The sequence below is a fragment of the Boleophthalmus pectinirostris genome, unplaced genomic scaffold, assembly GCF_026225935.1.
Source record: "Boleophthalmus pectinirostris isolate CB_2022bp ecotype Guang Dong unplaced genomic scaffold, ASM2622593v1 HiC_scaffold_22, whole genome shotgun sequence".
Lineage (NCBI taxonomy): Eukaryota > Metazoa > Chordata > Actinopteri > Gobiiformes > Gobiidae > Boleophthalmus > Boleophthalmus pectinirostris.
The window spans coordinates 35690649-35704245 of NW_026571190.1; the positions used below are offsets into that span (position 1 = coordinate 35690649).

General features: G+C 39.6%; 1 protein-coding gene across 1 annotated transcript in view; it reads right to left on the reverse strand.

Moving 5' to 3' along the window:
* Nucleotides 1–2185: 2185 nt before the first annotated feature.
* gab1 (GRB2-associated binding protein 1) overlaps nucleotides 2186–13597 on the reverse strand; it is a 135365-nt gene continuing 123953 nt past the window's right edge. The window contains 4 exon segments of the mRNA XM_055158551.1: nucleotides 2186–4495; nucleotides 5913–6041; nucleotides 9030–9144; nucleotides 12356–12449. Coding sequence (XP_055014526.1) covers nucleotides 4337–4495; nucleotides 5913–6041; nucleotides 9030–9144; nucleotides 12356–12449 — 497 coding nt within the window. The 3' untranslated portion in view covers nucleotides 2186–4336.

The following is a 13597-nucleotide window of genomic DNA, read 5'->3' on the forward strand; positions in this document are numbered from 1 at the left end:
GCATCTCTGTGGACTCTTTAAAGCTCCAAAAGTGGAAAAGAGACAGAATGCGTCGAACAGCAGGATGTTCAAAACAGAAAAGCACATTGCGACAGTGAACTGGAAAAGTCCTGCTGGGGTCCGGAAGGCGGTGTCCTGCAGCGGGACCTGCCATTATCCCTTGCAGAGATCCAGCGTAGTGATGTACCGTGCTGCTCCACCATCACTGGATCACCTGACACGTGAGCAAGTTGCAAGTGTTCTCCGAGTTTTCCAGGAGGTTCCCTCTCTGTTCGCACCCATACCTGGAAAGACCACCCTGGTGGAGTGCGTGATTCAGCTGAAAGACTCTAAACCAATCCGACAGAGACCTTACAGGGTACCTCAGCAGCTGGTGGCCAAGTTGCACCAGGAGGTGCAGGAGATGCTGAAGTTGGGGGTGATTGAGCCGTCCAATTCAGAGTGGTGCAGTCCAGTGGTCATCGTTTTCAAGAAGGATGGCTCCTTGAGGATATGCATTGACTTTCGTAAATTGAACTCTGTCTCTGAATTTGATGCATATCCAATGCCCAGAATCGACGAGCTACTGGAACGAATTGGAGCAGCACGGTACATCACTACGCTGGATCTCTGCAAGGGATACTGGCAGGTCCCGCTGCAGGAGGCGTCCCGTCCATACACCGCCTTCCGGACCCCAGCAGGACTTTTCCAGTTCACTGTCATGCCGTTTGGGCTACATGGGGCTCCGGCAACATTCCAGCGTTTGATGGACAAGGTCCTAGTCGGCTGTGAAGAGTGCAGTGCAGCTTACCTTGATGATGTCGTGGTGTTCAGTTCCACGTGGGAGGAGCATCTGCAACACCTGTCCTTGGTACTGGGGAAGATTGCGCAAGCTGGACTAACTCTGAACCCGTCCAAATGTGAGTGGGCCCGAGAAGAGACATGATACCTTGGGTACCAGATGGGAAGGGGAGAAGTTCGACCCCAGGTGGACAAAGTGGAGGCCATCATGAACTGTCCACGTCCACGCACAAAAAAAGAAGTCCGCTCATTCCTTGGCCTCACTGGGTGGTATCAGCGGTTTGTGCCTCAGTACGCCACAATTGTTGCTCCTCTCACAGCCCTCACCATGAAGAACCAGCGAAACCCTGTGAACTGGACAGAGGAATGTGAGCAGGCCTTCAGCACCCTAAAGACCATCCTGTGTTCTTCCCCAGTCCTGAAGAGCCCAGATTTCAATGAAAGGTTCCGGGTGCAAGTGGATGCGTCCGCAGTTGGCCTGGGAGCAGTGCTGGTTCAAGGAGAACCCGGAGAGGAACGCCCTATGAGCAACAGGTGAGCAACAATTCATTTGCATGGCCAATTAAATGTATTTTCGGTCTCGCAGACCTCATATACAAAACCTATTCATTTTGGGCGCAAGCTATTACGAGTATATAACAGTCGAGCTAAGGAACGTAGGCCGTTTAATCGTAGAAACGGCGAAATCACGATTATTGGGGGGAATTATGTAATGTGGGAGGGGCAAACGGGAATATAAAGGTGCGCTCTCCAGCTCTGTCAACCAGTCGCGACCAGGTTACAGTGGAGGTAACTTGTGTGGAGTGAGGCAGAGCGAACGAGCGACCGAGAGCGTGAGAGAGAGAGAGAGAGCGACCGAGCAAACGCTGCAGGACTTAAAGGGGAAGTCCACCAAAAACTTATTTTGTCTTTTTGTTCACACCGCCACTGTAAATATTTTTCCACTCACGTTTGGCACCTTTTGCACTGTTGAAGAGCACAATAAATCACCGAAAAGCATTTCCTGGCTAAGCCTGAGTTTTTATGGAAGAACCCCACCACATCAAGAAAGAAACAATGAAGGAAAGGTACTTTATTGTCCCCTGTATTGTTCCCGAAATGTGTCCATCCTTCAATGCCACTGGGGCATCTCTTCAGGAACAGCCAAGACCCTATCTCCATGATCTTCTTGCTTGGCCTGGTCAGGATTACTTAAGGTGTGGTGCATGTTTTGGGTTGTGGAAGAGGTAGCCTATGTTCAGCAACACATTATACTTAACAAAAACACAACCAAACGTTTTAAAGTTGTTTTTTTATTTAGTTCAATTTTAAAATTTACATTTCTGTCAAGAATTATTAAAAAGATAAAGCATCACCTGCCTTGCAGTTTGTATCACAAAGAAAGTGACCAAGAGAGTGACAAAGATGGCTTAGTAGGCAAATTTTTAATCATTTATCAAATCAATGGCAGTCTATATACAGCAGAACTATTGTATTTGATGAACACATGCGTGAGGCTTGAAGCACAGACTTATGTCGATGAGAACATGAGGGTTTGATTAAAACATTATGGCAGTTCAATTTCAAATAAATTAAACCTAAGACAACAGAGTTTGGAATCTCAGTGAGCATGTGAATGTAACTGCGGTGCATGTAAAACTATGCAGACAAAATGAACAGGACATCTCCCGATAAAATAATGTGAAAAATAAATTACAAATGAATAGCTGTTAATAGTATGTCATTGCAAAGAGTACCTGATTTGCTCTCTCTAGCCTAAGTTTACCACCTTTGCATAACCTAGAGAAATCATGTCACAATGGATTTAAACTCACAGTAATTCATTCTTTAGTCCTGACGCTATTCGATCAGACGGAGGATTCTACCCTGCAGAATCCACAAGCCTTTTAGTCACACACTGGAAAACGCATACAAATAAAGGACACTTATTTGGATATTTACATAACACTTTTGTACAGTTTTGTGCTTTTATCGTGATGGATTGAAGCACTTGTGGAAAAAGTTGAAAAAAATAATAAAATTCGAACTGAACGTAGCCCAAAACTGACCGCGTGAGTTGTGCATGTCCTTGGAGATCACAGTTATCCCTACATAGACTGACAGAGAGAATCCACGTCCATAAGGCTGTTGTCATTGTAGCAAAACATCTGTGAATCTGGTGCTTGCATATGTCAGAGACTGAGAAACAATCCGAAATATCCCTGTAGATTACTGTAATGAAAAAAAAAGTGTATATGAAGAACTAAACGGCTTTGTAGACCGTGTTCGTAAAGGTGCAACTTTTTGTGGTGGAGGGTCGGTCAAATGCTTTTCTCCGTGTTTTTTTCCGCTTATCCAGAGCTGGGTCAAGGGGGCAGCAGTCTAAGCAGGGACTCCCAGACTTCCTTCACCCCAGACACTTCCTTCAGCTCCTCCAAGGGGGGACTCCGAGGCTTTCCCAGGCCAGCCAAGAGACCCTTCAACGTGTCCTGGTTCTTCCCTGGGGCCTCCTTCTGGTTATTGCTTTGTCTTGAATGTTTCACCGTATGGTATTAAACCTTTCTATCTCCTTGGAAACCAAACCAGACCAAGTTACAGGTCAGATCTGTGGAGAGACGACCCTGCTCACAGTCAGAATGTCTGTTTTTGTAGGTATTTTTGAGCTATAAAACCACTTGTAATTGAATAAAAATCAAGTAGAGCTGCTTAATGTCATACTGTGGAACATTCCAGGCAGACTAAAGACAACAACAGTACAGAAACAAGCAGGTGACGATCCCTCCACCAGAAAAGTTACACAATGCACCTTTAATAAGCTGGCAAGTGCGTGTAAAATACTGGAATCTGAACACTGGCAGTGCAAGGTCTGATATGGGGTTCATTAAGCTAATTACCAGTTTTCATTGGTTTAAAGCTAAATAAAGCCTCTTTTATGTTTAATCAGTGCAAAAGTTCCAAAGTTTAACACGTAATTAAAGCAGGATCAGATATGCTGTTGTTTTCCGGGTGGATTTTAGATTTTGTCCTGGAAGAGACCAGCCAGGAAGACTGAAAAGCGGCGTTGTAAAAGTCGCATTTCTCATTAGAGATTCACAAACTGCTCCAATAACAACTTCATACCATTGGCCAGACTGTTTGCCGTTTGAAATCAAGTCAAGTTATCAAAATAGTTTCGAGCAACTCCGCGCTAGCTGTCGCAATCTACGATTTTACCTTGAATTCAGAACGAGAACAGCATTAAAAATTTAGGAAATGTTAACTCAAGGTGAAAAACAAAGCAAAAATTTGGACTCTGATTGAAAAAGAAAATGTATCCACAAAAGGGGGCAACAGTCAAACCCTATTCAAGTCCAGTCTGTCACCTGCGTTCACATTGCATACAGCTTATTCTTGGCCGACACTCCACGTACAGAAGCACAGTGAGCTCCAGACAGACAGCAGCTCCACTCTCCCACTGAGAACAGCACAGACGGGACCAGGGCTTCACGAGAGCCTCCAAGAGTTAAACAGGCCTGAGCTCTGTGGGGGGCTGCTGTAGGCTGGGGGGAGAAAGTGGGGAAGGGTGGGACTCTGCTCTTCACTTGGTTCCTTTGTTGGGGGTCTCTGTCTCTGTGGATTGCCGGCCGTCGTTCCAGGCCTCTCGGGTGCTCTTTAAAGCCTGAGTCCGCTGCCTGTCCACCACCACGTAGTCCACGCGCTCGTCTGACGCAGGCATGCCCGCCCCATTGCTTTTCATCTGCAATAACACAATTAAAATGAACATTATTATAGGCTCAGGGCAGAGTAAACTTTACACTAAGCTTTGTTGTGGTGGACGATTGGTTTGTGAAGTCAGCGCAGAAGATGATGGATTAAAGATGATGACATGCCAGAGCATAACTCCAGCCATAAAGGGTCATGACACAGTGTTTATATTACACAGTTTTACATCAGAAATTATCCTCTTAGGTCAGGGGTATCAAACTCAAATTCACAGAGGGCCAAAATTAAAAACTGGGGCGTGGGCCAAACTAAATATTTATTGAAAAATTCCAACAACATCTGCATGTTTTCACTTCTTTCGAGATATGTAATGTTAAACCCTTTCTCATTAAAATAAATCTTTAATAATAGTTTTGCTTAAACTGTGAATCCAGAACAAGCGTAATATAAAATAATAACAAAATTCTAAATAAATAATGTCTCTATAGTCTATTTGTAGCCAGAGGGGCAGCTCTAATACATACTGATATAATTTCGTGGGCCAAATATAATTATATCGCAGGCCAAATTTAACCCCCAGGCCTGAGTCTGACATGTCTGTTTTAGGTCAAGACCATAGACTGTATAAAGAAGTAAGTAAGTTTTTATTTATATAGCACTTTTCACAGACATTTGTCACAAAGATGCTTTTACAGACCCAGTGGTGGTGAGCTGCTATAGTAGCCACAGCTGCTCTGGGGCAGACTGACCAAAGTGCAGCTGCCAATCTGCACCATCAGCCCCCTGCAACCACCGCAATCACTCATGCACACACCACTTTCATACTAAGTAATGTGGGTGAAGTGCCTTGCAGAAGGACACAACAACAGTTTTTGCGATTGGTGCCCCCCTGTGGCACCTGATTCTCCCAGAGGTCTCCCATGCAAGTCCTAACCAACCCGGTCCTGTTTAGCTTCTGAGGTCTAATAGGCTCAGACTTTGACAAGCTGGTATGACCACCGGCTCATAAAAGTGGAGCAAGTATGACGTCACCCACAACGTCCAGCGCCACTCAAATGAAGCTTGTGATACTAACGGTTATATGGACAAATATGGAGCCAGACTCTACATTATGAAGAGGATTTTTTTTTAATGGACAAAAACACCAGGATCATGCAGAACAGGTTAATATGGACATTTTAAGACCAAAATGACGAGGCTCAGAGGGATGACAATATTCCAGTGTAAGTCAATGGGAGCAGGGTCAGTAGTAGCCCGAAGCGCCGCATGTGAACTTCCTTTAAGACCCCGGTAACTAGCGCGTTATCTATGTCCATTTATATATACAGTCTGTGGTCAAGACACAAGTTTTTGTGTGTTTCTATTTTAAAATGTCTGATGTTAAGTTATTTTGCACTGGATAAAAGCAATACGCACATTTTAATGTTAATCACTATCAGGGCTGTTCTTACCTTTCTCGGTGGAGTAGAGGTTCCAGACTCAAGATCCAAATCGAGATACTCCACCTGCTTGTCTCCTTTGGGTTTCGACATGGGGCTGCTTCCACCATCAGCAGTCATTGGTGGAACAAGCTTCATGTTCTAGATGCCATGAAAGATATTGTATTAAAGCAACAATAATACTTAAATAGAGAGAACATTTCACAATATGTGTGTTGTCACAATAAAGTTGGTTTCATTTGTTTTATAATGCCAATATGGTCTTTCATGTAGATTTGGATCTGTATTTTGAGAAACTTCAATCTGATTCTATACTGGTTCAAGCTGATTTTTTGAATTTTTTTTATTTGTATTTTTATTTGAGCAATTATACCTTTTGATATTTTATTGTTATGATCTTTGTGCAGCACTTTGTAAACTCAAAAATCACACAAGATCAAAATTTAAAGATGCTACATGCACGTTTTTGTTACGATATTGTGACAACACAGAAAAAAGTGCAAATCAAAACATGTTACACTAAACTACAGGTGGGTGGAGTTAAACTACAATGTCAGAATGGTATCTACTAGTACACCTCTATTACCGAGGCATACTTAAGCTAGATAGGACTATGATTTCACACTTGCAATATAATTCACACAGTATGCTTTAGTTTTCGGACAGGGTAAGCCATGCAGTTTTGTTCGTGGCAACCCTGCTCACCTCCTCTATGGATTCAACCTCCTCCACCTCCCTCTTTATAGGGGTGATGGGGACAGTACAGTAGAAGGACTCCTCTCTAGCAAAAGCCAGAAAAAACAGAAGCAAGAAAAACAGAAGATAAGCTTTAGTGCAGAAAAGAGCGAGCCAAAACCAAGCCAGAACAGAAACAAACTAGAGATGAGAGAGCGTCAGCCAGAAAAGCAAAAAATGAAAATCAATAGCAAAGCAATTTGAAAACAGGTTCTGTAATAAGTAAAGTGTAAGGCAGAGGAAATGCGTATGACCTGTGGATTTAAAGAAAGAGAAATGAATCCTGTAAAAGAAAAGAAAAGTTACAATTTAAGAGCTGCCAAAGCGAGAACAAAAAGTGGAGAGGGGGCGAAAGGACGGATCGAAGCTGTGAAAAAAAAGAAGATGAAGTTCTGAGGAGTCCCTCTTCAGCACCTGGTCATTTGTACAACGTAATAAGGCTGTATAGATCTGGGGTTTGCTGTTCGTCCACCATTTAGGGCCTTTTCTACCTTCATATGGTATTTGCAAACAACCAATTTATCAGCGAGTTAAACAAAAGCTACTGGACTTATTACATTTTTTTTGTAGCCAGTGTTTCATTACCAACCAGCGGTGGTGAAAGGGAAAGAAGTAAAAGTAGAAAAGTGTTGTATTTATGTAAAAACTGTATGTATCTGGACTTTACTTAAAGGTGCATTATGTAACGTTTATCTGAAATGTTCCTGCAGTGTGACTCTAAACAGCTCTACCTTACATTTATTCAATTATAGGTGGTTTTATAACTCAAAAATATCCAGAAAAAAACTGGTGTTCTGACTGTGAGCGGGGTCGCCTCTCCACAGATCTGACCTGTAACTTGGGCCCCGTCCACACTAGTACGTTTTCGAGTCGTTTTTGTTGTGGATGCAGTGTTTGCCCACACTAATCTGATTGAAAACTGCTCCAGAGATGAAACGATCTGGTGCCGCCAGCTCCAACGAATTCATCTGAGTACGAATCTGATCTGGCACTGTGTGGACGCCTGAAAACTCTGATACGCTGATGTAGGTCTATGCGCCGCGAAGTAATTCACCGCTAAAACACTAAGAGGCTAGAATATATGTCCATTCATATATATACGGTCTGTGTGTATGACCTGCAGACAAATAATCTCTGAAAAGTTTCACATGAACCATCTCCAACGTGATAGAAGCACAGAACAGACTCACCATCAGCAGAACATCCCTCTGTCACAGAAAGAACACTCATATTCCACTGAGTCGTGTCCTTTAGTCTGACAGAAGCTGAACTGCATCAGCGCACAATAGCGAGCTGTTTTTTGAGCGCTCAGTTTATGCAAATTAGCCATGCGGTTTTAAGTTGTAGTTTCTGTAAAACGTAAACAAATATGCTCAAAGCTGTGTGGATAACGAAGACTTACGGACACAGAAACGACGTAGACGCAGATCGTTTCTGATATGTTGATACGCGGATTCATTTCAGTGTAAACGTAGCCTTGGTTCGGTTTCATGAAGACAGACAGAGAAAAGCATTTGACGTACAATCTACACCAGGAAAGTTACACAATGCACCTTTAAGTACATTTTAAAGTGGATATTTTTTTACTTTTACTTCACTACTTTTGCAAGCAGGTATCTGTACTTTCTACTATGTTTTACATTTTTAGGCAGGACTGCAAAGTAAAAGAATTTTTTCATAAGTGTTTGAGACCCTCTGAAAAGATTGAAGGTTTATTTTTAACACATTTGTGAACAATATTCAGCACAAAAGCACTATTATTTGAAGACTTGAAAGACTTCAAAATCCGCACAAAACACTTTTAGTTTTTACTCTTTAAATACATTTTAAACAAGTAATTTAATACTTTTAACTAAGTAGATTTTTTCATGTGTAGTTTTACTTTTATATGAGTATTTTTTTGCTCAGGTATCTGTACTTTCACTTAACGCTGCTCTGTGTAACTTTTTTGTGGGAATGTTGTTGCTTTGTGTGGAATGTTTCACAGTATGGCATTAAACCTTTCTATCTTCACGGAGACCAAACCAAAACAAGTTACAGGTCAGATCTATGGATAAGCGACCCCGCTCACAGTCAGAATGCCTTTTTTCAGGTAGTTTCAATCTATAAAAGCACCTGTAATTGAATAAATGTTAAGTAAATCTGTTTAATGTCATATCCATAGAAACAAGAAGGTGACAGACACAAAACCAAAAAGTTACAGAGTGGACCTTTAAGTAGTAAAATTGAGTACTTAGTGCACCACTGCCAAAAAGATAGCTTCATCAGGGCTTGGTTTTTGTTATTTTCGTTTAACTCGCTGATTTTACTCATGGATGTCTCGCTTAATTACACCCAATTAAAGCAAGACTGATAAGGATTGGCTGATTGAGAAACAGTGTTAGCTTTACATACTGGTTCGTCTGGGGGCACCATTGGCACATAATTGTCATCACATTCTTCAGAGTCAGTGCTGGAGGCTGTACTATGCACTGACGCAGGTCGCGGTGGGATTGGAAACCTAGAGAAACTGTGGAGCATTCACAAGGTTTACACGCCGATCTCCAAAGAAACACAGCTCACAAAATTAAACGTAATGAGTTATTTCAGCCTCAGCATCCTGGTGAGTTTTACGTTCTGTTCAAATCTTTAAAGGTCTGGACCTGGACTATGGATACTTTGCAGTGATGTCGTGCTGGGGGTGTTCTAGATATGTCTCTATGGGCATAAGGTTCAGCGCTTTAAGATAAGGCTGAAATTTCAAGAAATGGATTTAACATCACGTTTTCAGGAGTTTTTGATCAATAAGAGCGTTCATGGTCCTGTTTAGGAGTTTGGTTTTCTAACTCCAGCATTAGCCAATAGTTTTTCTTTTCCTTTTATTTTCTTTTTAAAAACAATACAGTGGGAGCGATCTTTAAAAAGAACCCAAGAAGTCAATACACAAAACGGTTTCTGGATTAATGATAGCTAACTTGTGTAATTTTTGATTAATTGATTTGTTTGTATTTCGAGTTTTTGCCAAGAAAGAAACAATAATCATGCACATACTACATATACACTGTAAATAACAGAAAAGCAACATTTCTCGAAAAGGAGTGGGGACAAGAAAAACTTATATTAACCCGCTCCTTTTCTTTACATATTTAAAAAAAATTATGTGGTTGCTTCTGTACACTGGTAATGAAACTTTACAAATATTTACATATAGCAAAATAAATTACATATTAAGCATACTTAATATAATTATACCCATTTTTATTTATTATAATTTATTTATTTATTATTATTATTATTTATTTATTTATTTTTTTGTATTATACTGCATTATGTTTAACAGTTATTATTTTATTTATTTTTATTATTATTTCATTTATGTATTTATTTTATATAAATTTTTTGTTTTATATTTATATAATTTTTATATTTATATTACGATAGGAATCTGCATCTCCTCAAACACTTCTTTGAACTTTTCCATTTATTGTTATTTATTTAGAAGATTGGGAGTGAGGAATACAATTTTAATTCTTCATATGAAAATTTACAAACTTTTAGAATTTTTATTATTATTATTATTATTATATTAATAATATAATAATAATAATAATAATAATAATAATAATATAATAATAATAATAATAATAATAATATAATAATATTTATATTTATTTATGTATTAACTTGTTTATGTGCACAAATGATCTCACCTGTTGTAGTTCCAATGTGTTAAAATAAAACTCAGATCAAGTCTAAATTGAGTAACAGAGCGTCTAACAGAGTAGTGCCTCCAGTTAGAAACCCCTCCCCTCCTTTGACATCAGCTGCAAAGTATCAATATGAAACGGGAAAATCCTCCATCTTAGCTTGAGACGATTCACAAATAAATAATACAAGCACATAAACTGCATTTTATGAAACAGAGCTAAAGAGAGAAGCCCCATTAACCCCATGTGTAATGTTATTTAACAGCTACAGAGACACTACAGTAATGCATGAAGGGTTAGTTCCTATGTTTTGTTTTTTTTTAACTTTCTATTAGACAATTGCTCACACCAAATTCATTTCCGTGCTGAGAACATTCTAGTACAAAATGTCCTTTTTACATAACAGAAAAACAAGACAGTCTGAATATTGTTTTTAAGACTTTTCTTTTTTGAAAGCAGCACAAGTACAATTCTATTCAGAGTGAGCTTTGTAAACAATTCATTTGAGACTGAAGACTGAAGCTGAATTAATACAAAAAAATACTTCCATTACATCCACATTTGATTCTATTATCTAAAAAACTGCAGCCTTTGTGACTTGATAATTGTACCAAATTGTACCAAAGTGCAATTTCAATTTGGTTGCAATATTTTGTGGTGTCCAATCAAATTTAAGAGCCTATATTACGTTATTTTATATTATGTTATAGTTGTGTTTTGTTTCATTCACACATGTTTAACACACAAAACCTGCACAGTATTCATGTCAAGTTCTTCTCTCAAACAACTCGTGATGTCATGTGGTAATACAAGAAGTGCTCCACTGTGTTTTTAAACTCAATACACTTTCACTAGAATCACTTTGGATGATTTCAGACTTGGAATTATCAATTTCTAGATTTAGATTTGGGATATGTTTATATGATCTGCGTTTAGATGAGCATTTTCTGGAGGAAATCTGCGTGCATATGGTGACGCAAAAGTGTGTGGAACATGATTGGGTATGCATGTCATGTTTCTGTGTACTGTGTGTATGTGACATAAACGTGTACACAACGTGAGCAGATCTGATTAGAGTTTTGCGTCTTGGGCAGTGTAGACGTAAACACTACGGCGGAGCGTATTCAACTTTTCCACCCAAAAACGCCATCACAGTCGTGGGCCAAACTAAATATTTATTGCAAAATTTCAACAACATCTGCATGTTTTCTCTTATTTTGAGATATGTAATATTAAACCTTTTTTTATTAAAATAAATGTTTAATAATAGTTTTGCTAAACATTGAATCCAGAATAAGCAAAATATAAAATCATAATATTTTAAATAAATAATGTCTCTATAGCCTAGCTGTAGCTGATGGATCAGCTCTAATACATATTTGATAAGATCTCGCGTGCTAAATATAATTATATCATGGGCCAAATTTGGCCCCCAGGCCTGAGTTTGACACGTCTGCTCTAAACTTAAGGCACTTCAGATAAAATATTTTGTCATTTTTACCCACAAGCGTTCTCGTTAGACAAATTTTATTGATCCACAAGGGAAATTATCTGGAAACATTAGCTCACACATCACAATATATAAGATAACAAAGTGTAAAAACTATAAAAAATATAAATGGTAATAATACATTTTAAATAAGTAGCAAAAAGATAGCAAAAGACCGGGGTGAAATAGACATAATTGTATAACTGTATGTGCACATGTCAAAATAAAATCTAAAATATTTATATAATTATGTCTAATGAAACTCTTAACTTAAAAACTACCATTTCGTGACATCACAAGGTGGAACAGAACATTTTGACCTTTGCAGATGTAGACAGAGAAATAATAAAGGATTATTCAAACATGTGTGAATGAAACAAAACACAACTCCAGGTCTGTTTTTGACGAGGTAACAACATTATAACATGACTTAAATTTTTCGTAATATAGGACATTTAATTAAAGAAACAAATGTAAAATGAATGGTGTGAACAAGCCCGTGTCTATGTAAGTAAAACATAGAGCTGTGACGTTAGGACACTTACTCTCTGGCAAACGAGCGCGTGACGGGCGAGCGGACCGGGGTACAAGGCTCCTCCCACTCCGGCAGAGGTTTGATCTCCAGTGGGGCGGGTTTTCCTGACACATAAGAAGAAAATAGATAAAGGTTTGCTGTGATGGTGTGACAAGTTGTTCCTGACATAGATTTAAGCCCCCTACGTCAAAAAATATCCGGATATGAAAGGTGTGTAAGGTGTATTCTGAGTAAAACTGACTGTAATATTATTGCCACGTTTGTCTCCATGTAGATGTTATTGTGTTACGTTACATGTGTGACATTTGCATTTGTTCAGTTGTGGTTATTTAATTTTAAGCTAAAATATTTCTTGAAATACGAGCAAGCCTAGGGTGACCAGATTTTCAAAATAAAAAACAGGGACATCTGGAAACGACTGCGTAATTAAGGAAAACTGAGACCATTCATGACGAACATGTGTCACATTTTCTTTGTATTTTGGTCATTTTTAAGCAGCTTTCTTGGATTTTACTTCAACATATGACAATTTATGCCTCTCTTTACTGTTGGCAGGGATCAGATTGGGTAAAAATAAAGACATTTCTTGTATAAAACTGGGACAAATCACTGGTTTTGAACTGGTTTTGGACACAGGGCTCAAAACTGGGACTGTCCTGGATAAATAAGAACTTCTGGTCACCCTAAGCCTTACATCAATATCAATCTCCAGATACACATTTGTCACATACAAATGTTAAAACATACAAAAACAGTTTGATAACATGCAGTGAAAGGCCAAAGAATCCCCCTTCTTCTTCAACTAGAAAAAAAGGTAAGTAGTCAAACCATGATAAGAAACTTAGAGGAGCTGCCCGCTTGTGTCCATGGAAAAGTTCATTGCTAATGCCACACTGTAAGACATTCCAGGCAAAGCAATAACATCTCCATGGAGACAAGCAGGTGGCAAACCCTCCACCAGAAAGTAGTGATGGGCAAATGAGACGGAGTTCCGGAGCACGTCTCGTTCTTTCTGAAACAAATTGCTCCGAAGCACTGCCTCGGAGCTCGTCTCGCAGCAGCCGCTCACGTGACCGAAGTGTGGAAGTGTCGGTCCCTCCCCCGACTGCTTCGCTCTGCGTGTCAATCGCTTCAATGTATCGAAGCGTTTCATTGGCTCGGCGAATGTTCCGCTCTGTGATTGGTTCAGAGTGCTTCAGAGTGTTCAGCGCACTTCAGTGGTTTGACAAGCTCTAAACTGCTACAGTATAAA